Source organism: Antechinus flavipes, chromosome 3 (genome assembly GCF_016432865.1).
Source record: "Antechinus flavipes isolate AdamAnt ecotype Samford, QLD, Australia chromosome 3, AdamAnt_v2, whole genome shotgun sequence".
In the NCBI taxonomy this organism is placed as follows: Eukaryota; Metazoa; Chordata; class Mammalia; order Dasyuromorphia; family Dasyuridae; genus Antechinus; species Antechinus flavipes.
In genome coordinates, this window is record NC_067400.1 from 584,407,825 (window position 1) to 584,432,603 (window position 24,779).

The 24,779-nt window shown below is 48.9% G+C and overlaps 1 protein-coding gene across 3 annotated transcripts; it reads left to right on the forward strand.

Moving 5' to 3' along the window:
- Positions 1 to 260: 260 nt before the first annotated feature.
- Positions 261 to 24,101, forward strand: SH2D5 (SH2 domain containing 5). 3 transcript variants are annotated; one of them, XM_051988352.1, is made up of 10 exons: positions 261 to 353; positions 11,102 to 11,233; positions 11,967 to 12,047; positions 13,189 to 13,263; positions 13,839 to 13,985; positions 15,400 to 15,648; positions 17,393 to 17,567; positions 18,547 to 18,655; positions 18,937 to 19,096; positions 22,027 to 24,101. In XM_051988352.1, exons 2-10 carry the CDS (start codon positions 11,147 to 11,149, stop codon positions 22,210 to 22,212), a joined length of 1,269 nt encoding a protein of 422 aa, XP_051844312.1. In that variant the 5' UTR covers positions 261 to 353; positions 11,102 to 11,146; the 3' UTR covers positions 22,213 to 24,101. The 3 variants fall into 3 exon arrangements, with proteins under 3 accessions (XP_051844312.1, XP_051844311.1, XP_051844313.1); XM_051988351.1 differs by lacking the exon at positions 261 to 353 and adding an exon at positions 1,078 to 1,587; XM_051988353.1 differs by lacking the exon at positions 261 to 353 and adding an exon at positions 3,351 to 3,674.
- Positions 24,102 to 24,779: the final 678 nt, after the last annotated feature.

Genomic DNA, 24,779 nt, shown 5'->3' on the forward strand with positions numbered 1-24,779 from the left:
AGCCATAGGAAAAGGGAGACTACCTCGGGCCCCTTTAAGGAGAACCGGGGTGGGAGGGAGAGGAGAGGAGATAAGAGACGAGACCGGCGGCGGGTCTCCTCCAGGCCGCGGATTGGCCGAGGCGAAGCGAGGGGCGTCTTCGGCCGGGGGAGTGGGTGAGACGGGGCTGCCGCGGGCAGGTGATACAGTGTGTTCCTTTCCCGCGACCACGTGGGGAGGAGCTCGGAGTGGGCTGGGCTGCGAGGGGAGGGGAAGGTTTGGACCGCCTGCTCGGGGGCGGCTGGAGCGGGGACGTCCCGACCCATGGACGAGCCGCGGCGCAAAGGCGCGGAGGATCCCAGCAGCCCGAGCCGGTAGGTACGCACCTCGGGGACGGCTCCCAAAACAGGTAGAGCCGGGAGGTGTCCTCCGGGGTGACCCGGGCTGGACGCGCCGCCGCCGGCAGCGGCTCCCGAGTGAGTGGGGCTGCTTCCCGAGCTAGCGCCGGCTTCTTGGCATCTCGTGGGGTGGGAAGGAAGTGCCCTGGTCCCCAGCTCCCCAGCCCCGACTCTGCCCATCACGGGCAAGGATTGTGCGCTAAGAGCTCCAGGGATCCCCCAGCCTCAGTTTCCTCAGCTGTAAAAGGAGAATATGGATTAGATGATTTTCGAGGATCTTTCCAGCTCTAAGGGGTGTGCAGTTTGTAAGAGGTCTCTGCGGGGGAAGTATTGGAAGCCAAGATCTCCAGACCAAGTGTACCAACACCTCTGGAATCTCTCTCTCTGTCTCTCTTTCTCTCCGTCTCTCTGTCTCCGTCTCTGTCTCTGTCTCTGTGTATCTCTCTGCCTCTGTCTCAGTCTCTCTGTCTCTCAATCTTTCTGTCCCTCTGTCTCTATTTTCTCTCTCTGGCCTCTGCGTGTGGGAGTGTGTGTAGGAGCTGGGGTCTGCAAGGTTGCTAGGTCTGTAGAAGATAAGGTGTCTAGTGCCTCCTGTGCCAGTCCCCTTCCCTTAGACAGAATCCAGCACGAACTCTCCCGCCGCCACCCTGTGCTTTCCGCACCCTCAGTGACTGGAGAGTGAAGGGAAATTACCGTCGGCGGGCTAGCCTGGGGAAGCCGGGCGGGGGAAGATTCCCAAGGTAGCTTGGCCCGAGGCCCTCGCAAGCAGTGCTCGGGCGGCTTGGCGGAGAAGCAAGATCTGGGGGAGCGCTCTTGTGGCTCCTTACCATGTGGGGGCAGTACGGGGACTGGCCGGGGCTGGCATTTTCCAGGGGCTGTGACTGCCCCGGGCCAGATGGCAGGGGGTGGTGGAGAGGCTAAAGAAAACAGCTGTCGTGCTGATCCGATCAGCTCCGGGCTCTTCAAGGTGTTCTCGGGCTTCCCTGCCTAGCTCCTGGCTGGCTGCGCCATGTGAAAGGAGGGACTGAGGAAGACGGGAGGCAAAGGCTATTGGTGGGAAAGGAGCTGCCTGGGTTGCTGGGGGAACTGGCTGCCTCCGGAGAAGGCCATTTGCGCTCATTGGGACCGGTGAGGGCAAACGAATCCTAACTCGGATCTCTCTAGCGCTTTAAGGTTTGCTCCGAAGTCTCTCCTCCCGAGGATCTGTAAGGTGGGTACTTGCATGTATACCCACTTTAGAAAGAAGGAAACTGAGGTCGGGCGAAGGGAAACGATGTGCTCTTGGCCACACCGTGGGAAGCACAAAAACAGGGGTTCGAACCCCCTCAAAATCCAGCAGAATACAAATAGTGGAGCTGCAAAGCAGGTGCCAGTCGCTGGTGGTGTTTCCTGGCAGGGGGATCAGACCTCGGACTCGACTGCTTCTCCTGCCCCAGCCCGGGGGCCCTCGGGCTGACCTCTGGGGTAGGGAAGCGTGAGGCTGGGGGTGCCGTTGGATGTTGTCGGCTTCCTTGAAGAACTGGCGGAGGAGGAGGGTGTCTGGGAGCAGCTAGCGGCTCTCGGCGAGGAGCCGCTTAGTCCTGCGTGCGTGCGGGCACCGGGAGAGGTGTGATCGCTCTCCGTGGCGCTGGGGGTGCTGAAGGGGCTGTGTCAGCAGCGCGGGCAGGGTGCGAGATTGCTCGTCTGGCTCTCGCCGCTTTCTTACTCCTCTCACGTCTCTCGCCTCAAATCTGGGTCTCTTTGTCTCCTCTTCTCAATTCTGCCTCTCCCTCCTCCACCTCGTCTCTTCCTCCTCTCGTTCTCTGCCCTTTAAGTCCCCACCTCATCTTGACTCCCTCCAATCTAGACTTTCCGTTTTCATCTTTCCACAATCTGGACTCAATCCCTTGGTCTTTCTCTCTTACATCTCACTCTCTTTTTCTCTCCCAATCTTGGGTCATAAAAAGAATTTACTTATATATAGTATTTTAAGGTGTTTTTTTTCCTCTCTCTCTCTTCCCAGTTTTGCCCCAAGGTGCCATCATTTCTCTCCTCAGAGAGGGGACATTGAGGGACTTGCCACACTGCTTAGGAAGCTAGGCTACATGATCTATAAGCAGAAATCTCACTCTCTTTTTTTCTCCCAATCTTTGGTCATGAAAAGAATTTACTTATATATAGTATTTTACTGTTTTCTTCTCTCTTTCTCCCCACAATCTGGACTCACTCCCTTGGTCTTTCTCTCTTACATCTCACTCTTTTTTTCTCTCCCAATCTTTGGTCATGAAAAGAATTTACTTATATATAGTATTTTGAGGTCTCTCTCTCTCTTTCTCTCTTCCCATTTTTGTCCCAAGGTACCATGATTTCTCTCCTCAGAGAGGGGGGCAGAGACCTCCCACCGAGGGACTTGCCATTCCACTTAGGAAGCTAAGCTACATAATCTATAAGCAGACTGTTGTTCTTGAGAACAATGACTGTCTCACTTTGATAGGGGTTTCCCTAGTACTTAACATTATGCTGGAAATAGAATCTAGCTTAAAAAATGTGTGTTGATAGATTGATCACCATTTGACTCCCCAGCCCTTGACGTATCAAAGCTTTTGGTTTGTCATTCAAGGTTGCTAAATTCTTTGCTTAATCCGCCCCAACCCCGCCATTCCCCTAAGTCTTTTTCTGGCATATTTCTGAGGCAGAGAACAAGAAGCTGGAAGAGACTACAGAACATAGAATATTAAAAAGGAAAAAAGAGCATGAATGGCTTTGGACAAATCACTGTAATCTCTCTGAGCCTCAGTTTCCCCATAGATAAAATGAGAAACCTAGTTTATCCGAAAAGACTCCTCCAGTTCTAAATCTATAATTCTGGGATCTTGATTTATAGAAAGTTAGAACGGAGAGAGCCTTTAGAACCCAGAATGGCAGAGCTGACAGGGACTTCAGAACACAGAATATCAGAATTGGATAGAGAAAGAGTTCATAGTTCAAACTTCTCATTTGAAAAATAAGAAATCAGTCTGGGATGGAGGAATTATTTCCTCAAGGTTGCATAGCCAATCAGAGACAGAGTTCTGGAGCCTCATTCCTGATCTTCTGACTCCTGGTTCAATATTCCCACTCTTTATATTATGCTTTCCATGTATCCACCATCCCGGGGTCTAGCGAATAGAAATGAAATCTTTTTTCATTCCCCAGCAGCCTCCTTCTCTTCCTCAGGCCCTGAAGGAATTTTCTTACTGACCTGTCTTTCCCGTGGGAGAGGAGGATGCCCATCTCCAGCTTTCTACTTCTCCTCTTGTGATTTGAGGAAACCAGGAGGTAATATAATAATGACACAAAGGTATTGGCTACTTTAAGGTTTATAAATCACTCTCCTCAGAACAGCCTGCTAAGACAGATGTGTGTGTATGTATTTATACATAGTTATCACCATATTATGGAAAGTTTAAAGATAAAATGTCTGAGCTGAGATTCAAAACCATTCCATATGATCACAATCTGACATCTTGGAGACTTCTTTGAGGTGTGAGGGAGTGGGATAATTCTTTACGAACTGCTCCCCGCAGAAGGCTGGAAGTGCATACATACCCTTTCTTAGGGAGAGGTAGAAATTTCTAAATGTTCCAAAGCTGTGAGAAAGCGATTTTTTGGAGGGGATGGAGGAGGGGAGGCACTCCATGATAACCCATGAAATCTTTGTAAAAATGGAGTTCTGCATTGAGATTATAAAGGAATAAGACTTACCCGGTGTGGTGAAGCCATCTGTAATTCCTAGTCCTGGGGCCTGAGGCTAATGGATTGCTTGATTTCAGGAGTTCTGAGCTGCAATGAATTAAAGCAATCAGGCGTCTGCCCTAAATTGAAGATGAATATGGGATGATGGGATGATGATAGTGATCCTGATCATGATCAGAAAAATCTAATTTGCAAGTCTGAAATAGAATAGCTTATTAATGGAATCTAGCCTCTGTACTTCTAGTTTGGTCACGATAGGGCAACTGAGTCTCTAAAAGAAAACACAACAAAAGCAATGAGATTGACTTCTTTAAGCTTCCCAAGGAAATAAGTTCCTTCGCTGATATGTGAAATCATAGCTGGAGTGAGGAGCAGGTAGGGATGCAGAGGGACCCTGAGTGAGCTGAGGAACATAGAGCTCATTGTGTATCCTCTTAGGTTGGCATAGAAAATCAGAGTTTGGGATGTGTTTAGAAAGAAATAGGGGGAAAATTTGGAGAAAAAATCATTTGTTTCTAAATTCAGCCAGGGGTGGGGATTGTGGGAGGGAGATCAGCCAGACTGTTGAAAGAATACTGTATTGGAAGTCAATAGTTGTCATTTTTCAGTCATGACCAACTGTTCATGTCCCCATTTGGGGTTTTGTTGGAAAAAATATTAGAGTGGGTTGCCATTTTCTTCTCCAGTCCATTTTATAGATGAGGAAAGTGAGACAAATAGGGGTAAGTGACTTGTAAAGGTCAGAAAGTAAGTGGCTGAGGCTAGATTTGAACTCAAGAAAATGAATCTTTGTGGTCCCAAGCCCGGTGCTCTGTGCATTATGGTGCCTTCCTAGCTGCTGTTGGAAGTCAAGAGGCCAGGGGCCAAATCGTGCCAAATGTATCTGGGTCTGAAAAGATTTTATTTGTTTTGTTTTGTTTGAGATGCAGCATAATGAGAAGGAGTTGTGGATCTGGAGTCAGATGATGTAGCCATATATGACTTTGAAAGGAAAACAGAGAATTTGGTTTGAAAGTTCACCCTCTACCCCTATACTAAGATAAGCTCCTGGTTACATCACAGACATAAAGAATGATATCATAGGATTGTTTGTGTCTTGGGGAAGGTGAGAAAGAGAGAAAAAAATTGGAATACAAAGTTTTACAAAGATGAATGTTGAAAACTATCTTTGCATGTATTTGAAAAATAAAATGCTATTTTAAAAAAAGAAAAAATCAAATAAAATGTATTGCATGTATAAAAAAAGATATCCTAAACAAATGAGAGAAACAAGGATGATAATACCTTTCAGATCTATGGGTAGGGGAAGAGTTCATGACCAAAAAGAATCATAGAAGGTAAAAAAATTTTTTTAAATTATATTTAAATGAATTTTTGCCCAAATAAAATCTAAATTGGAATAAACCTAAAATTAGAAGGTTAAATGGGGGTTTAAAAATCTTTAAATAAATAAAAATATTTTAAATAAATAGTCAATGACTACAATAGGCAGTTTTTGGGGGAAGAAATCTAAGCTCTCAAGTGAAAAAAAATGCTCCAAATCATTAAACAATTTGAGAAATATAAATTAAAGTAACTCTGAAGTTCTACCTAGAACCCACCAGATTGGAAAAGCTGACCAAAAAAAGAAAATGACATGCTAAAGGGACTATGGGAAAACAGGCACATTGATGCACTCTTGGTGGAATTGTGAATTGGTTCAGCCTTTCTGAAAAGGAACTCTGCTCCCCCAAACCATTAAATTCTACATACCTTTTAACACAGTAATACCCAATACCCTAGGATACCAAAGAGGTCAAAGAAAGAGGAAAAGAATCTATAAATACCCAAAAATTCTTAGCAGTTCATTTTGTGTGGCAAATAACTAAGGGATACCTATCAATTGGGGAATAGCTGAATAAATTATAGTATGTAATGATGAAAGGGACAATTATAATTACTAAGAAACTTGGAAAGACTTGTATAAACTGATGCAGAATGAAGTGAACAAAATCAAGAAAAAATTTGTATAGTAAAACTAGCATTGTAAAAAATTAGGTTTCTTTCTTTACTTTTTTCTTTTCTTTCTTTCTTTCTTTCTTTTTTTTTTTTTTTTTGTGCTGAGGCAATTGAGGTTAAATGATTTGCCCAGAGTCACACAGCTAGGAAGTATTAAAGTGTCTGAGGAGAGATTTGAACTCAGGTCCTCCTGAATTCAGGCCTGGTGCTCTATCCACTATACAACTAGCTGTCCCCCCCCCAAATTGTAAAAATCAAAAGATTTAAGAACTCAGTGACCCACCATGATTTCAGAGGACTCATGTTCCCCACTTCCTGTCCTTTCCAGCTCTTAATTTAGGAGCCAATCCAATTTAGGAACCAATTTCCCTTTGCTGAGGCTTTTTTCCCTTTAAACTCAATCAGCCAATAAGCACCTATTAAGTACTCACTATGTGCTGGACACTGGGGATGCAGAGACAAAAAAAATTAAACAGTCCCTGCCCTCAAGAAACTTACATTCTAACTTAAGAAACAACAAATACACATATGCAGAATATAGCATAAATAAATATAAGGTAATTTGGGGGATATGGGCACTAATAAATTTGGGGAGGAATCGAGAGTTTCCTATAAAAGGAGATTCTTGGTGGTAGGGGGCCCTAGTGAGAATAAGACTGGTCATGTTAAAGAACAATATATGAAGAGCTCTAAATGCCAAACAGAAATTAATATTTGATCCTGGAGGTAAAGGGAAACCCTTGAAGTTTCTGGAGAGAGAGTCTGATATAGTCAGTCAAGTGCTTCAGAAAAATCAGTTTGGCAGGGGCAACTAGATGGTGCAGTGGATAGAGCACTAGCCCTGAAGTTAGTAGGACCTGAATTCAAATGTGACCTCAGACACTTATCACTTCCTAGTTGGATGACTCTGGGCAAGTCACTTAATCCCAATTGCCTTAACCAAAAAAAAAAAAAAATCTGTTTGGCAGCTGAGTGGAGAATGATGGAGTGGAGAAAGAGCCATTAGCAGGCTATTGCAACAGTCCAGGTGAAAGGCTATGAGCATTTGAATGAGGATGGTATTTCTGTGAGTGAAGATGAAAGGACATATATGAGAGATATGAAAGAAAGAAACTGACAAGATTGGGCATTGATTGGCTCTTTGGGATGAGAGTGAAGAGTCAAGGGTGACAGAAAGACTGGGAGTCTGGATGTCTGGAAGGAAGTTGGTACCTTCCATGATGAGAAGGAAATTTGGAAGAGGGGAGGGTCTGGGGAGAAATCAAAAGATTTCTGTTTTAGACACAGTGGGTCTAAGATGCCTCCAGGATATCCAATTCAAATTTATCCACTGGTGATGTGAGACCGTAGTTCAGTAGAGAGGATAGGTCTGGGAATCATCCACATAGACATTCTATCTTGCAGAAGAGATAACCAAACAGACTTCCTCCTTCACCCCAGAGAGGCAGAGGAAACCATAGGACAAATTGTTGTGAATATGATCAGATGGGTTCTCTACGTTGTGTTTTTCTTCATTGGTTTTCCATTGTGACCAGGGAAGATTCTCATTCTGGTCAAATGAGTGGCAAATGATACAAAGCAAAAGTAGCCACCAAATATATCCAAATAACCTGAAGGGGTGGAGTTTGATGATCTCAAAGATCATCTTTCAGCTCTAAATCTTTGTTTTTATAAGTTTCCTTGGGGAAGGGTTCGCCTGCAGGTGGAACTTTTGTGGTCCTCTTTGCCTCCACTGCCAAAAGCCATCATGTCACTGCTTCCCAGGACTCGCTGCTCTTTAGATCAGCTTCTGGCCCCTTCAGGGCCCCAAGACTGGGCAGTCCTCCAGTGGAGGTTGGGATAGGGACTTAATTAATTTCCCCAGGCTGATAATTACAGACCCCTGGGCATGTGGAGAAATGTGAAAGTCAGCCCCAGCCTCCCTCCTTCTTGGCAATAACCACCATGCTCTATTTCCCAAGCTCTGGAATTCTGGAGCTTCCTTCTAGGGATTGCGTGGGTGGTTTATCCTCTTTTTCCCCAGGACGGAGCCAGCTCATCTCAGGCTGAGCCCTTACCTGATGACAAAGGCACAGGAAAAGGGTGTATCACTGCTGCACCCACTTCCTCCCCCCCCCCCCGGGGTGAGTAGGTGCCAGCTTTCTCCAGAGTAGGAACTGTAAGTCTTTCCAGTCAATTCTTCCCTCCTTAGAAAGAATCACAGAGCACCTGGAACCTCAAATGCATCTAGCCCTATTTTTACCTAGCTCTGATAGCCAATCAATCAACAGTAAACATTGAATAAGCCATTACTATGTACCAAGAACTTGTTAAGTTTTGAGAATATAAGGAAAGGCAAAATTTCTTGCTCTCTGCCCACAAAAAGCTCATATTCTTTTAAAAATTATTTTTCCAATTAGTAAGCATTTTGATTTCCCTTTATTGAGACCAAAAAACAAAACAAAACAAAACTCAAATCCTTGTGACAAATACGCTTGGTCAATCAAAACCAATTCCCACACTGATCATGTCCAAAAAAGTTTGCCTTGGGGTGAAGAGAATCCTTTCTCACTGGTTATCTGAAATCATGGTTGGTCGTTACATGGGTGGGAGCTCTTAAGACTTTCAAAGTCTTCTGTTGTTGTTTTGAACAACGTTGCCGTTACTGTATAAATTGTTTCCCTGGTTCTGCCCCCTTCACGCTTCATCGGTTCATAGGAGTCTTCCCAGATTTCTCTGAAACTGAAGGTCACTGACATTTCCATGGGAGAGACAATATAGGATCATAGAACTGAATCCTACCTCCTTCATTTTACAGATGAAGAAACTGAGGCACAGAGCTCTTAAATGATGCATAGTGAGTAGAAGTAACCTTCGTGGGGAAAACTCTCCCAGCTCAGGGGACTGGAGAAGGCTATGAAAGAATCAAGGATTCTAGGAGAAATAGAGAGGGAATCTCAGGTATGGATAGTCTTGGGGGGGAAAAAACTCATTGAGAAGGGCTTGAGAGGGTGCTGGCTGTGTGAGCCAGGGTTCTCTGACCTCTTTGCACTTCCCGCTCCTCAAAGCCCAAACTTAAGGCTGAGCAGAACAGGGTGGGAGTTGGGATTGATCTCCAGGAAGGAGGTCAAAGGACCCTCTGGGAGGGATCATTTCAGTCAAACCAGTGTGGGTTGTGGTGGGCAGAGAGAGGGAGACTCTGAGTTTGAGGGTCTTGCTCAGCTCTCACCCCGTCCTTATCCCAAAAATCCCAGGCTGGAGGAAGGCCCAGTTTGGGGCAGGAAGATTCTCTTGGGGCAGTAGAGACACTACTAGGCTTGAAGTACAAAAGTCTGGGCTGTCTCCATCCCTGTTGCCCTTGCCTTTGTAAATAGTTCTTTAAATTCCCCACTCTTATTTCTCTCTGTCTCAGACCCCTTCAGGGGATCCCTCCAGTCAAGTCAAGTCAGTAAGCATTTATTAAGCACCTACTAAATGACAGGCGCTGTGTTAAGTGTGGGGAATATAAAGAAAGGCAAAAAAAAAAAAAGCTTTGTTCTCAAGAAGCTGACAGTTTAATGAAGGAGACAACATAAATAAATCATTTACTTTGTACAATTATGTACAAAGACATGAATAGGATGAATTGGAGAACATTAAAAAGAGAAGGCTCAAAGTGTGCCTTCCGTTCTTATCGGGGTGACCTAACAAATCCTACCCCAAACATTAGCTGGGGGCAGGGAGGTAACATGGTGCATATAGAGTGTCAGGCCAGGAGTCAGACTCATCTTTGGGAGTTCAAATGTGGCCTTAGATATATTCTAGCTGTGTGATCCAGGGCAAGTGACTTTACCCTATTTGCCTCAGTTTCCTCATCTGTAAAACAGGCTGGAGAAGGAAATGGCAAAAGACTCCAGTACCTTTGCCAAGAAAATCCCAACTAGGGGCAGCTAGGTGGCACAGTGGATAGAGCACCAGCCCTGGAATCAGAGGATCTGAATTCAAATTCAGACTCAGATACTTGATACTTATAAGCTGTGGACAAGTCACTTAACCCTGATCGCCTTGCCAAAAAAACAAAAAATAAAATATAACACATAATGGCATCATGAAGGATCAGACATGATTAGAAACAATTGAACAACAAGAATATTAGCTAAGTAATCTTGGGTGAATCAGTCATTCTGTGCCTCAGTTTCTCCATTTACAAAATGGGAATCATAATGCTTCTTATTCCTTTTCCAGGTGGTTGTGAGGCTTACCATTTGCTTTGCATATATTAAAGGGCTATTATTAATTAGCATTATTACCATGCTCTACCTTTTAACAATATTGGCCTTTTATCCCTTATTCTTGACCAGATGTTCCCAGGTGTCTGCTCACACTCGTATCTGAATTAACTCTTTCCCTTCTTTCATGGTCAATATTCCTTTCAAGATCCAACTCAGGTGCCTCCTCCTTCAGGAAGTCTTCCCTGATAAGCCGTTTCCCCCTACTCCCTCAGCTCCCCATCGCCCTCTTTTCTCTCATTCTGTTTTCACATTCCATCTTATAGTGGAAGACTTGGGTTCATTTATGTCTGTCTGTCTGTCCTTGGGCAAAATACTTAAATTCCCTGGACCTCAGTTTACTCCTCTGTAAAATGAGAGGCTTGGTCTCCTCCAACTCTATACCGATGATCTATTGTTATTCCTGTACATGTTTTACTGCCTTATTAAAATAAACCTCCAGAGGGGAGAAATTACTTCTCATTTCATCATGTATCTCTGGAACCCAGCACGGGGTATTGTATACAGTAGACGCTAAATAAATGTTTAATGAATTGAATTTGAGTTTGTTGATTTGAATTTGTATTCCCAATATGCTTCTTGGCTATGTGAGAAGTTTTTTGGGGACTCAGTTTGCTCAACTATAAAATGGGAATAGTAGCAGTTCTGGCACCACCTCCCTGCTAGGTCTGTGGTGCTCCCATTTACTTTCCTGTAGAAATGGGGGCCACGAGGAGCTGCGCAGGTAGTCTAAAAACTTAACCCATGTACCCTTGGCCTTTGCAGCTTCCTCTCCTCTGGAGCCTTCAGAGCTGGGAGTTCCAGGGGGCCATGCAAAAGGCGGGGGCTGCTGGCCGGAGGGCCTCCGACACTGCCCTCATTCCACACAGGTCAAGGGGCATTACCAAGTTTGCCCAGGTAGGTGGAGCCAAGATGGAATCTCCCAGAGGCTGAGGGACGGGGAGGGACATAGGGAAGAGACCCCTGGGGACCAGACGGGGCAGCCTGGCCTGGCAAAGGGCTCTCGGCCTAATCCCAGAGGCTTTGGGGAGGGGTGGGTGGGAGAGGGCAGGGAGTACTTAAAGAGTTCCTGGGCCTACTCTGATTAGGAATTATTGCACACACACACACACACACACATACAGAATAACTGTGTACTGCACACACCCAGAATTATTGCACATTGCACACACATATGGAATCATTGCATATTGCACCCATAGAATTATTGCATAGTATATATACACACATATGGAAATATTGCACAGGCTTCTGGGCCTGCCCTCCACCCCATGTAAGCCCACGACCTCCTCGGCTTCCCTGGGGCCACCCGAGCACCAGCCCTGCCCCCTACTGTGAGTCCTCCCCCCACAGACCTCATTCTCCTTCCCTAAGTCCACATGACCTCTGGGTCCTCCCACTTTGTCCATCCTGGGCCAGTCCTCCTCCAGCCTGCAGTGGCCAGAGCCGGGGCACCTACGTGGGGGCAGGAGGGGAATCTCTGAGGGGTTCGGCAGCGCTGAGGCTGGCACAGCGGCTCGTGTGTCCCGGGGCCCCAAGGTCCTTTGGGGGCCGTCAGGGCAGGAGGTTTGGGGGTGGCAGGGAAAGGCACTGACCTCTCCTCTGACACTCTCTTCTCCCATCTCCACAGTATGTGGGCTCCTTTGTGGTCGACGACCTGGGACTTCAGGAGAAAGTGTGGATGGTCCAGCAGCAGCTATGGGCCTTGAAGGTAGGTAAAAAAAGTGACTGGGGAGGGAATGAGCACCTACTATGTGCTGGGTTCTTTTTACATAAGTTTTCTTTCTGATCTTTACAGCAACCTTGCTGAGGTAGGTGCTATTCCCATTTTATAGCTGAGGAGACTGAGGCAGATGTTGTGACCTGCCCATAGTCATACTGCTAGTGCCCACCTGAGGCTGCATTTGAACTCATATCTTCCTGATGCTGGGGGCTCCATTCACTGTGTTACCAGCTGTCTCTCTCTAGGAGTAGGGAACTGGAAAATGAATGGGTGCGGGGGAGAGGAGAGAAGGGGGGAAACAATCAGTGTCACTCCTTGACCCACTGTTTTTGTTTAGTACTGACCATTCTCAGAACATGCAGTGTGATAACTCTGGGAGGGCCTTTAGAACATGAAATGTCAGAGCCGGGAGGGCCCTTAGAACCCAGGAGGTCAGAGCTGGGAGGGCCCTTAGAACCCAGGAGGTCAGAGCTGGGAGGGCCCTTAGAACCCAGGAGGTCAGAGCCGGGAGGGCCCTTAGAACCCAGGAGGTCAGAGCCAGGAGGCCTTTAGAACCCAGGAGGTCAGAGCTGGGAGGGCCCTTAGAACTCAGGGTGTCAGAGCTGGGAGGGCCCTTAGAACCCAGGAGGTCAGAGCTGGGAGGGCCCTTAGAACCCAGGAGGTCAGAGCTGGGAGGGCCCTTAGAACCCAGGAGGTCAGAGCTGGGGTGGGGAGGGGCTTCAGAACAGGAAAGGACCTTGGAAGTTCATCTAGTCCAATCCCTTCATTATTCCAGAAGAGGGGAATCCCACGTCCCACAGAAATCCCCACAGACTCGGGCCGGGAGATCCAGGCACCCTCTGTCCCTGTCCAGGGCTCTGTCCACCTCACCCCACAGCCCTCCCCTGCCTCTCGCGGGCCCTCAGACTCGGAAGCGCTGCCCACTCAGGGCTGCGTCTCCGCTGGAGAGGATGGGCGCGCTCTCCCGGGCTGCACAGTGAGCCAGACCCCTCTGACCCCGGAGCCCCCGGTGCGGCCCCCCAGCTCGGGTCTCCCAGCTAACAGGCCCGAGCCCAGCAGGGCCAGGCCAGTCGGAGGCTGGGAGAGCTCCTCGCTCCTTGCCAGCCCCCCCTTTCTCCTCCTTTGCCAGGACTGCCCCAGGCGGAGAGCTGTGATCCTAAAATTCAGTCTTCAGGGCGTCAAGATCTTCGGCGCGGAGGGGGAGGTAGGTGCTCTGGGTGTGGGCCCGCGTTCCCACTCATCCCTTCTCCCCGCTCCGTGACTCACCCGCAGGCTCCGGGGCAGCTGTCTGGCCCCACGCCCTCCCTGCCTCTCACCTCCAGCTCTCGCCCCCCTCCTGCTGCTTTTTTCTCTTCTCTTCCCAGTCCCTCCCTCCCGATCCTTCTCCACCAGAGCCAAAGCTTCTCTTATTTTCCGTCGCTCAAATGGTTGCATTTTTCTCAGTCCTCGTTTCCCCCATTTAAAAACGATATTTCCCCTAACCCGCTCCTCTTTTAGAGGTGGATCACTTGGTTCTGACTCAGGGATTCTGGGAGTCGCACGGGGAGCGCCGGCTCCAGCCTTGAGCAGGGGGCTGCCCGGCTTCCTGCCGTGGGCTCGGAGGTCCCCGGATCGGCTGTGACTCCCTGAGACAGTTGGACCAAGAGAGGGGGAGACTCCGGGCCTGGTCCGCCCCCCGCGACTTGCTTGGATCGGCTTGGCTGGCGGGAGGTCCCCCAGGGAACAATCTAGAACCAGCCGCCGCTGAGTGGGAATGGCCTGTGTCCCCTCCTCCCCCAGACTCTCCTGATGGCTCACGCCCTGAAGCGGATCCTGTACTGCACCTGGTGCCCCGCCGAATGCCAGTTTGCCTTCATCTCCCGGAATCCCCGGAGCCCGGCCAGCAAGCTCTTCTGTCACCTGTTTGTGGGCAGCCAGCCTGGGGAGGTACTGGGGTCCCCGGGGGGGACATGCCGAGAATCCCGGGAGTGACGGGAGCCCTGAGAGCTCCCCCAGGCTCAGCGTCAGGCCGGGCTAAGGACGGGCAGCGGCTACGGTCAGGGCGCCTCCCCCAACGGGAACGGCCAGGCCGCTGTCGGCTCCCAGGTCCTCCCCCCGATCCCGCTGTACCCCAGCCGCCGCCCTGGGGGAGCCCGAGACCCAGGCCTTAGTTAAATGTCAAAACACAAGGACAAAGGGCAGCTCTCCAGTCACTCAAGCGCGCCACGGGGAGGGCCAACGGGGCCTCAGCTTGTCCGGAGCGGGCAGGGGTCTGCTTCGTCCCCCTGGGGAGCTGTGTTCAGATACCGAACCCAGACCCCCTGACTATGGGGGAAGGGGGCTGCAGGAAGGTGAAATAGAAAGCCTCCTCTGCCAGCAAGGGGCTTCCACCCCCTGTGGGGAGGGGAGAGGAGGGGGCGGTACTTAGCGAGCAGGAGCTTCAGCAAGAGAGCTTCCCTCCAGAGAGGGCCCATGAGCTGACCCTGAAGAGGGGTTCTAAGAGGCAGAGGAGAGGACAGAAAGCATCCAAAAGCAGGGGAAGCCTAAAAGGCATGGAGGAGGGTTCTAAAGCCCTCCCGGCCCTGACATCCTGGGTTCTAAAGCCCTCCCGGCCCTAACATCCTGCTCTGACCTCCTGGGTTCTAAGGGCCCTCCCAGCTCTGACCTCCTGGGTTCTAAGGGCCCTCCCAGCTCTGACCTCCTGGGTTCTAAGGGCCCTCCCAGCTCTGACCTCCTGGGTTCTAAGATCCCTCCTAGCTCTGACCTCCTGGGTTCTAAGGGCCCTCCCAGCCCTGACCTCCTGGGTTCTAAGGGCCCTCCCAGCTCTGACCTCCTGGGTTCTAAGGCCCTCCCAGCTCTGACCTCCTGGGTTCTAAGGGCCTTCCCAGCTCTGACATCCTGGGTTCTAAGGGCCCTCCCGGCTCTGACATCCTGGGTTCTAAGGCCCTCCCAATTATACACATTATATTCTTATGGCTCCCCGGCTGTAACATTCTGGGTTCTAGGGCTTTCTGGGGTTTGACACTATGTTTTAAGTTATAACATTCCACTTTGTAACATCCTTTCCAGCTCTGACAATTTAGGATGTGATGTTCTATGATTCTCAAATGGGATTGCCTAGGACATGGAGTGAGGGGGAATGGGCTCGGTAGTAGAGACGATTCCCATGGGTTAGCGATCCCAAGGGTGATGTGTTCCAAAGACAGCTTCCCAGATGCCCTTTTACTTGTCCCTAGGTGCTTTGGGGCTGGGGGCAGGAAAAGGAGCTGGAAGGAAGCCTTGATTGGAGTCTAATCCATCTCCATTCCTTTCCCCCATGTCTCCCCACTTCCCCACTCCCATCTCTGCTTTGCCTCCCCAGGTCCAGATCCTCCACCTTCTGCTTTGCCGTTCCTTTCAGCTGTCATACCTCTTGCAGCACCCCGAGGATCAGGCCCAGCCTGGGCCGGGGCTCCCTGCAGAGGAGCCCCCCAAGCCGCTGCCCAGCCCCGGGGGCCCTGCTGCGATGGTCAGGGAGCCCTTTGGCCGAGATCAAGTCTCTCAAAATGTCCACGCCCTGGTTTCCTTCCGGAGGCTGCCAGCCCCAACTGATGGCCCAGCGGGAAGCACGGTGAGTTGCTCACTTTCAGAGTGACCTGAGGCAAACCGGATAGATGGGGCGGTGGGGAGCTGCAGAGCACCTTTCCTCCTGCCTGCCCAGCTGCAGGCCCAGCCTGGGGCTCCCTATCTTAGAGGAAAGCTTGCCAGGTCCTGCAGCTCTGGCTGCATTTAAGAGGCAGCAAGGTATCATGGATAGAATTTGGCTCTCCAGTCGAAGGACCTGGGTTCAGATTCCCCTTTTGTTCCTTTTATTGTCAACAGTGACCCTGGCTGTAAGCCACTTTAAAAATCTGACCTGTTTCCTTCCTGGTGACACAAGAGGGTTAAAATTTCTGGCCCATTCTACCTTTTCTTTCTTTTAAATAGTATTTTATCTTTTCCAATTGCATGTAATGGCAATTTTTACATTCATTTTTAATTTTTTAAATAGCTTTTTATTTGAAAAATAGATATAAAGATAGTTTTCAGCATTTACTCTTGAAAAACCTTGTGTTCCAAATTCTCTTCCTCCCTCTCCCCACAGATGGCAAATAACCCAATATATGTTAAACATAACATTCATTTTTAAAATAAAATTTTGCATTCCAAATTTTCTCCCTCCTTTCTGAGTAATTTGCTATAAAGGCTATAAATGCAATCAGGTAAAAGATATTTCCATATGAGTCATGTTGTGAAGAACGGCTCACTTTTTTATAAGAAATTTCAGGAAGGTGGGCCACCTCCAGGACTTCTTCTGGGGTACCTGGCCTGAGACTGAGGAGGGTGGGACCGAAAAACAGTGGTCGGCACATAGGAGGGGTCCCCAAAGTGCCTACTGACGTTTGACTAGTGGGAGACAAGATCAAGATTCCAGCGCTCACTCTGACCAGGGCTCTGAGCCTTCTCTGGCTTTTCTTCCTTTCCCTCATTTTTGAGGACAGTTTGGGGGTGAGGTTGAGGGGAAGGGAAAGCACTGGCACATGGGAATGGAGAAAGTTTGCTTAGATTGAGAAGGTATAAAGTGAATAGAACGTCAGCTCAGAGGTCAGGGCGACTGGAATCTCACCTCAGTCACTTGCTCCTGCGGGACATTGGGCAACTTTCTATTTCTTCCGAATGAACCTCAGTTTCCTTATCTGAAAACTGATAGAATTCAACTTCTGAGGTCCTTTCCAATTTTAAACTTTCAGAGTGCAATAGAAAGAATGCTGAATTTTTCTACATGTAATTGGGGGGAAAATCCTATTTACATTAAAAAAGAAAGAATACTAGACTCACCAGGAGAAGTCCTGGATTCAAATCCTAACGCTCGGATCCATAGTTCTCCGTTTCCTCAAATGAAAATGATTAGTTTGAGACTCGGTTTCCTCTGAGGTCCCTTGTTTCTCTAAGGGCCAACTGGGGAGCACGTGTTGGGGGGCCTGGGTCTGCCTCCTTCCATGTACTCTGACCCTTTTCGAAGGATGAGCAGAACCTGTGACTCTGGATTCGAAGAATCCTAACCTGGATCCTTTTAGACTGACCCTTCACTTAGAAAACCACAAATTAACATCACTCTTGTGCTTTCTCTTTACTCTGTTAAGCATTAAATTACTCTTTACTCTGCTTTGCAAGAACGGGTCGGAGCAGGGCTCTGAACCCCAGTGTCTTTCTGCCATGGCCCCCCAGCAGAGGCTGTGACGGAGGCAGGAAGGGCCTGTGGGGGTTCAGAGGATGCTGCTCAAGCTGGGGTGTCTCTGTCTGTGTCTCTGTGCCCTCCCCCGCCCCGTCTATAGAAGGAAATGTCGGAGGCAGAAGGTCGGGGGGCTAGCCGTCACCCCCGCCTCGGGAACCCTTACTGCTCCCCAACTCTGGTGCGAAAGAAGGCGATTCGGAGCAAAGTGATCCGCTCGGGAGCTTATCGCTGCTGTACCTATGAGACCCAGCTGCAGCAGTCTGCCAGGGAGGCCTGTGAGTGTGGGAGGGGAAGGAGGCAGGGCAGGGTTTCCTGGACACGCAGAGGGATGTGGCTTCTCAGCTAGATTCCTATGAATATAGAGTCCCAGAATCATGGGGTCTCAGAGCTAGAAAAGGCCTTAGAGACTGTCAGATCCGACCTGTTCCACATCTGACCTGGATAGTCTCAGGTTCTGGCACCCATTCCACAGAAGAGCTAATAAAGTGCTCCAGAGGGACAGTGACTCACCCAAGTGACAGAGAAAGAATTTAAGATGTCATTTACATGTCCTCATGGAGTTTCATAAATGGTCAGAGCCAGGAGGGCCCTTAGAACCCGGGAGGTCGGAGCCGGGAGGGAGCTTAGAACCCAGGAGGTCAGAGCTGGGAGGGCCCTTAGAACCCAGGAGGTCAGAGCTGGGAGGGCCCTTAGAACCCGGAAGGTCAGAGCTGGGAGGGCCCTTAGAACCTGGGAGGTTGGAGCCAGGAGGGCCCTTAGAACCCGGGAGGTCAGAGCTGGGAGGGCCCTTAGAACCCGGGATGGCAGAACTGGGAGGGCCCTTAGAACCTGGGATGGCAGAGCTGGGAGGGCCCTTTGAGACCTCGTCCCACCCCCTCATTTTCCAGTTGACAGGGAGGGTCCTGCACCAGGCAGGTGAGTGCCTCTAATAGGACTTGAACTAAGGAAGGTGTTTGTGACTCCAGGTCTAGACTGTGACATAGTGGAAAGTGTTGGGCACAGATTCCAGGGCCTGTGTCCATATGGGAGGCTCAGGGATCAACTGAGAAAATATCTGTAAAGCTTATAGCACCGTGCCTGGCACACAGTGGGTGTGAGACATGTTTGTTCCCTTCTCCTTCCCTCATTTATAAAGCCTTTGGCACGGTGCCTCATCTGTAAAATGGGTTCCTGGGGCTGTCCCGAGGGTCCTGAGGGTGGGTGTTGGCACTTTGCAGAGCCCCCCCCCACATGTCAGCTCTTGTTAACACGCAGTTCCGGCTGCCTGGGAGAGCTGGGCTCAGGGCACCAGTGGCCTGGTTTGCCTGGTGGAGAGTGAGGGGAGCCTGACGGAGAACATCTGGGCCTTCGCCGGCCTCTCCAGGTGAGTCCCTCTCCGCCCTCCCACCCGATGGGCAGTTTTCTGGTTGCAAGGACAGCATTCGAAGCAGGGGATCTCATGCTGTCCCAAGGCAGCTTCGGGCTGGGGGTAGGGTATTCCCAGAGAGGGACCGGGTCGCTTAGGGGGTTGGGGAAAGGCCGGGCCAGATGGGAGCCCCCCCCATTTCTGGGCTGGTGAGCCGGACTCTGGCCGGGGGTCCCAGAAAAGTGCTCCCCTGGGGCCTGGCAGTCACCACGGACCCCTTCCTGTACCTTCTGCCCCAGGGCCCGGGCGCTCTCCCTGCTCCGAAAAGATGTGCTAGGGGCCTTTCTGTTGTGGCCTGAGCCTGGATCCAGTGGCCAGTGGTGCCTGTCCGTGAAGACCCAGTGTGGTGTGGTCCCCCATCAGATCCTCAGGACCCATTTGGGCAAATTCAGTGTGGAAGTAAGTGCGTGGTCTGTGATGCCTCCGACCCCTGCTCACTCCTCACCCCCTCCAACCTCTCCTCTGTTTACATCCCTTGGAACATCTCAAGGTACCCAAAAATCTTGGGTTCTGAGACACAGGCCCTGTGCAGGGAGAGTGTCTGAGTTAGGAGACCCCCGTAGTTTCAGGAAGAAAAGGGAGGAAGAAAGGAAAAAAGGGAGGGAGGAGGAGAGGAAGGAAGGGAGAGAGGAGAAGAGGAAGGGAGGGAGAGAGGAGGAAGCTAGGAAGTAAAAGGGAAGAAGGGAAAGAGGAAGAAGGAAAGGATAGAGAGAAAAGGAGACAAAGGAGGAAGGAAAGGGGAGGGAAAAAAGGGAGAAAAGAAAAGAAGAAAGAAAGAAGGTGGGAGAGAGATAGAGGGGAACAAATGAAGAAAGGAAGAAAGCAGGTGGAAAGCTAGAAAGGAAAGGAGGAAGGGGAAAAGAGAGAGGGAAGGAAGTGGAAAAGGAGGATGGAAGAGCGAGGAGGAAGAAAAGATAAAGGGAAAACAAAGGAAAGCAGGTAGGGACAGAGGGAAGGAGAGGTGGGAAAAAAGGAGGGAAGGAGGACTGGAGGAGGAGAAGTTCACTGAAGGAAGGAAGGAGTGGTTTACTAGGTTACCGCTGTGCTAAGTCCTGGCCGTACAAATAGGAAAAGAGAGGGTCCACACCTTCCAGGAGCTTCCTTTTGTTATGGAAGCTGGCCAGACAGGGGTGCTTTGGTCTGGGCAGTCCTCGGGACAGTGAGTGGAGCCTTCTGGGAGGTGGTTAACACCTTTATAGAGCACACAGAGGAAAGTCCTTTGGAAACCTGGAGACAGGAAAGCAACGTTGCCCTGGTCTTGCTCCCACCCCTCTCCAAGTGATCTCTCCCTCATTTGCACCTTGATGACAATTACATTAGGGCTGACATTGCAGGGCCCTGATAAGGAAAGTGGGTCAACAAGTATTTGTTAAATGCCCATTCTGTGCAGGGCCCCGGGTAAACTCTGAAGTCACAAAAAAAGGGCCAAGGCACAGCCCTGCTCTCAGTGGGTAGTTAGGTGCCCAGAGCAATGAGCCTGGGGTTCCGATGACCAGTTTAAAGCCAGCCTCAGATACTTCCTAGGTGTGTGACCTCTGCCTGCTTGGATGTCCCCATCTGTAAAACGGGATAACAAATAGCATTTATCTCCCAGGTTTGCTGGGAGGCTTAGGGATCAACTGAGAAAATATCTGTAAAACATTTAGCACAGTGCCTGGCACATAGTAGGTGTGATAGACATGCGTGTTCCCTTGTTCCCCCATTTATAAAGCACTTAGCACTGTTAGTGGAGGGTGACCAGACAAGGGCAGGATGCCTAGAAAACACTTAGTGCTTGTTTCCTTTCTTATCTCAAGGAGCTCATTTGCATAATGGGGATTTCACATTCTAATGGAGGAAACAACCTAAGAACCACCAGCATTTAAGTTTTTAAAAATTTTTATAGCTTTTTATTTACAAGTTATATGGATGGGTAATTTTACAGCATTGACAATTGCCAAACTTTTGTTCCAATTTTTCCCTCCTTCCCCCTCTTCCCCTCCCACAATGGCAGGTTGACCAATACATGTTAAATATGTTGAAGTATAAGTCAAATACACTATATATATGTGTACATATATGTATGTATATATATATATATATATATATATATATATACACACATACATACAATTATTTTGTTGCACAAGAAGAATCGGACTCTGAAATAGTGTACTATTAGCCTGTGAAGGAAATCAAAAATGCAGGTGGACAAAAATATAGAGATTGGGAATTCAATGTAATGGTTCTTAGTCATCTCCTAGAGTTCTTTTGCTGGGTGTAGCTGGTTCAGTTCATTACTGCTCTATTGGAACTGATTTGGTTCATCTCATTGCTGAAGAGGTCAGGTCCATCAAAAATGATCATCATATAGTATTGTTGTTGAAGTAAATAATGATCTCCTGGTCCTCCAGCATTTAACTTTAATAATTTTTAATAAAGAACTTTAAAATTTGCAAAAGTGCTTTACATCTTATTTCACTTGATCCTCACAACAACCCTATGAGGAAGGTGCTGTTTTATCCCCATTTTACAGATGAAGGAACGAGCTGAGTGAGGTTGTGACCATCCAAGGGTTACATATCCAGCCCTCTGAGTTAGGGTTTTAATTCAGCTTTTCCTGGCTCCAATCCAGCATTCTGGGCCACTGGACTGCCTCAGTTATGGTTGTAACTAGGTAATCTCTTCCACAGAGCCATTTTCTCTATTTTGGCATAAGAAATTAAAGGGGAGTTATGGGGGAGTTTGTGGAAAGTGCAGATAACACAGAAGTCTAGACACTCAGAAATATACCAAATATATGTATAGTATTGTATAACATCGACCTGTTTTATCTTTTAATACTTTAATATTAAATTCAGACTCCTTCTCTGGTAGGAAGGGCCAAAATATTTCATGCAGTTTTTCCAGATTTAGGGGGCGCCTCAACCCCCTCCAGGTGAAAGGGCTAACTGTGCATATAAGATATAGATGGTGTAAATTGAAGAGAATCTGAGAGGGAGCACTAGCAGTAGGGGGACCAGCCCCCACCCCCCTCCCCCCGACGCTCATCAGGCAGGAATTTGAACTGCGTTAACTTTACAATGTAGAAGAAATGGGGACAAAATTTGGGCTGGGATCCCTTCGACCTGTGTCACCGAGGCACATGCTTAGCTTCTCTGGGGCCGCTTCCTTTTCTGTGAAATGAAAGGTGGGACTAGATGCTCCCAGAGATCTCTTCCTCCTCAGTATCAATACATCTAATTATCATGGATCAGGCTGAGCCCATCAGGCCACCAGTGGGGGGTGGAGGAGGCGGCTGGAACCCTGGGGCCTGAGGATGATGGTTTTTTTCCTGTGCCTTCCCTCAGCATCTGCCTGCGGAATTCCCCAGCCTGGAGGCCTTGGTGGAGCATCACTCTGGAGCCGAGCGCAGTCTTTTCTGTCCGCTGGACATGGGACGCCTGAACCCCTGCTACGAGGCACAAGACTGTGGCCGGCCTACGTGGCCCCGGGGCCACCCTAAGCATGAACCGCGGCAGCAAGAATTGGGCTAAGGCCACCTTTGAATTCCCTGATGCCCTAGCACTGAGAGACACAGACAGAGACACAAAGGACAGAGAGACAGAGACAGAAAAAGAGAGAGACAGACAGGCAGAGACAGAGAGACAGACAGAGATAGAGAGACAGAGACAGAGAGGGAGATACAGACAGAGAGAGAGACAGAGAGACAGACAGACAGACAGGCAGAGACAGAGACAGAGACAGAGAGAGACAGAGACACACAGAGAGACAGACAGAGACAGACAGAGAGAGAAAAGCGTGTGTACTTCCTCTGGATCTTCCCCACAGGAGCAATGTCTTCCCTTGGTGCTAGGGCTCAAGAAGCATAGCCCTGCTAATCTCTTACTGCGGGTGTCTTGACTTCCCTCCACCCCCAATACACACAGAGACACGTTCTCACCTGGAAAGAAGAAAAATTCCAGCCTTTGTGTTCTGCACAAGGAAACAGCTGCTTCCCTTGGCTGGGATGGCTGCCTGGAGTTAGACTCCCTCATCAGACACGGTCCAGTCCTGGGGGATGGCCTTTTTGTCCAGGCCCAGGACCCCCCATCCCTTGAATGGCCTTGCTCCAAGCTCTATTCAAGCTTTTTTATGAACACCTACTTTTATTGAGAAGATCTCTTGATGGATCTTGATGGAGAGGAATCCAAACATAGTAACTGAAAGACACGTGGGTTTGAAGCTCTGCTCTGCCTCTTAGCTTTATGACCTTCAGCAAAGTTTTCCTTACTCTGGACTGGTATAATGGATAAGAGTTTAGGAATACCTGAATTTAAATCCCATTTCAGATATTAGCTCTGTGATCCTGGATAAGTCACTTCTAACTGCCTCAGGTTCCTCATCCATAAATATGAGGGGGTTGGACTCAATGACCTAGCTTTAAGTTGATGATCTATGATAAAGAGATTGGACCAGACAGTCCCTACTGCCCCATGATTCTGCCCTTTCTGCTAGTCCTGTATCTGGGGCTGAAGGTTCAGCAAGGCAAGTCAATGATCAGGGATTGTTAGGTCATTGATTGAAGCGATTACAAAGGATAAAAGCTGGAAGAGCCAATTTGGTCTTCAGATGCGACTTGAGAAACTTCAGAGTCCCCAGTTAAGGTAGGAGGGGCACAGGGAAGGCTTCTGCAGGAACACCGGGTGGGCAACCATCCTCTCCCTTCATATCAGTGTAGGTACAAACATCCCCAACTGACCAGATCATCTCCAGCGTAAGTCAATGCAACCATAGGTTTAAAACCCGAGAGAGTCTTCCAGACCATCTAGTCCAAACCTCTCATTTCAAGGACAGAGAAGCTAAGGAAGAAAGAGGGAAGCTGATTTATTCAAGGTCACAGAGTAGCTGAACCAAAACTGGCATCAGGTCTGGGAAACTTGAAAGAGGTAGGGAGTGAATTCAGCTCATTGGCCTAGCTCCTGGATCTCGAGGCTTTGAAGTTTACCGGGGGCTTTCTTTAAAAACAATCCCCTCCACCCCAAGGATAGGATCTGAAGGATCTTTTCCTCGGCTTTTAACAGATAGGGAAACTGAGGCTTTGTGAAATGACTTGTTCAGAATTAGGCAGCTACCAAGTGTAAGAGTGGTATTTGAATGTATTTGCTGAATCCACATATCTCCAGATTCTCAGTCCCAGCTTCCCTATCTTTCTTCCCCCCTTCCCTCCTCCAAATGTCTGTCTGTGCCTCCTCTTCCTTTCCCTGCTCCAGTTCCCTCTCTTTCTCTCTGGCTCTGATTATCCCATTCTCCCAATCAGCTTGATATATCCACTCTCTCTATGTATGTATATTTATCTACTTTGTATATGTACAAAAACTTATGTATAGTGGATATGGCTCTTGACTTAAGAATCAGGAAGAACCAGGTTGAAATCCTGCCTTAAGCACTGTGTGATTCTGGGCTAGTCACTTCACTTCTCTTTAAGTTTGCCTAGATGCAGGATGAAAGGGCTGAGCATGACCTCTGGGGTGCCTTTGCTCTCCCTTGGACCAGCTAGAGCCAAGGGCCAAATAGAACCTCCAGAGTTATGGGAAAGAATAGCTGAGACCCCCACGGCCCGGGCTCATTTATGTTTTATAGAATTTGTTCCTCCTCACTGTTCTATCACCTGGGAAACTGCAAACTCCAATCTCACCCGTACCTTCAATGGTGGAACATTTAGGCCCTGGGCAGGGACGAAAGGAGAGGCCGGGGGGTGGGGCAAGAACCACTGAGAAGGTGAAAGAATGTGGAGGGTGAGTGGGGCAGGCCGGACCCCCAAGAGATATTGGGTAAGCTGCATTGAAGAGCCCCGCTTTTGAGGATGAGAAGTGCTGTCATGGGAACGAGGTTTATGAGGCTCCAACTGCTTGACCTCTGAAGGATGAACCAGGAACAAAGGATGGAAGTCACACAGAAGCAGATTTCAGAACTTCCTAACACTTAGGGCTTTCCATAAAAGGACCAGGCTTTGGGAGGAAGTAGTGAGTGAGTGCCAGTGGGGTCTTTAAGACTGCTTATCAGAAATGCCTGCTATGAGATACTTGGCCCCTGTAGCTTCCCCCAATCCGATTTTGGGTTA

What these genes read in the sequence shown, in the direction of transcription:
- SH2D5 (XM_051988352.1), top strand. Translation starts at nt 11,147, where the DNA reads ATGCAAAAGGCGGGGGCTGCTGGCCGGAGGGCCTCCGACACTGCCCTC. An exon ending in TGGGCAGCCAGCCTGGGGAG is followed by an intron (nt 13,986 to 15,399) that starts GTACTGGGGTCC and finishes TTGCCTCCCCAG; the next exon opens with GTCCAGATCCTCCACCTTCT. An exon ending in GCAGTCTGCCAGGGAGGCCT is followed by an intron (nt 17,568 to 18,546) that starts GTGAGTGTGGGA and finishes GTTAACACGCAG; the next exon opens with TTCCGGCTGCCTGGGAGAGC.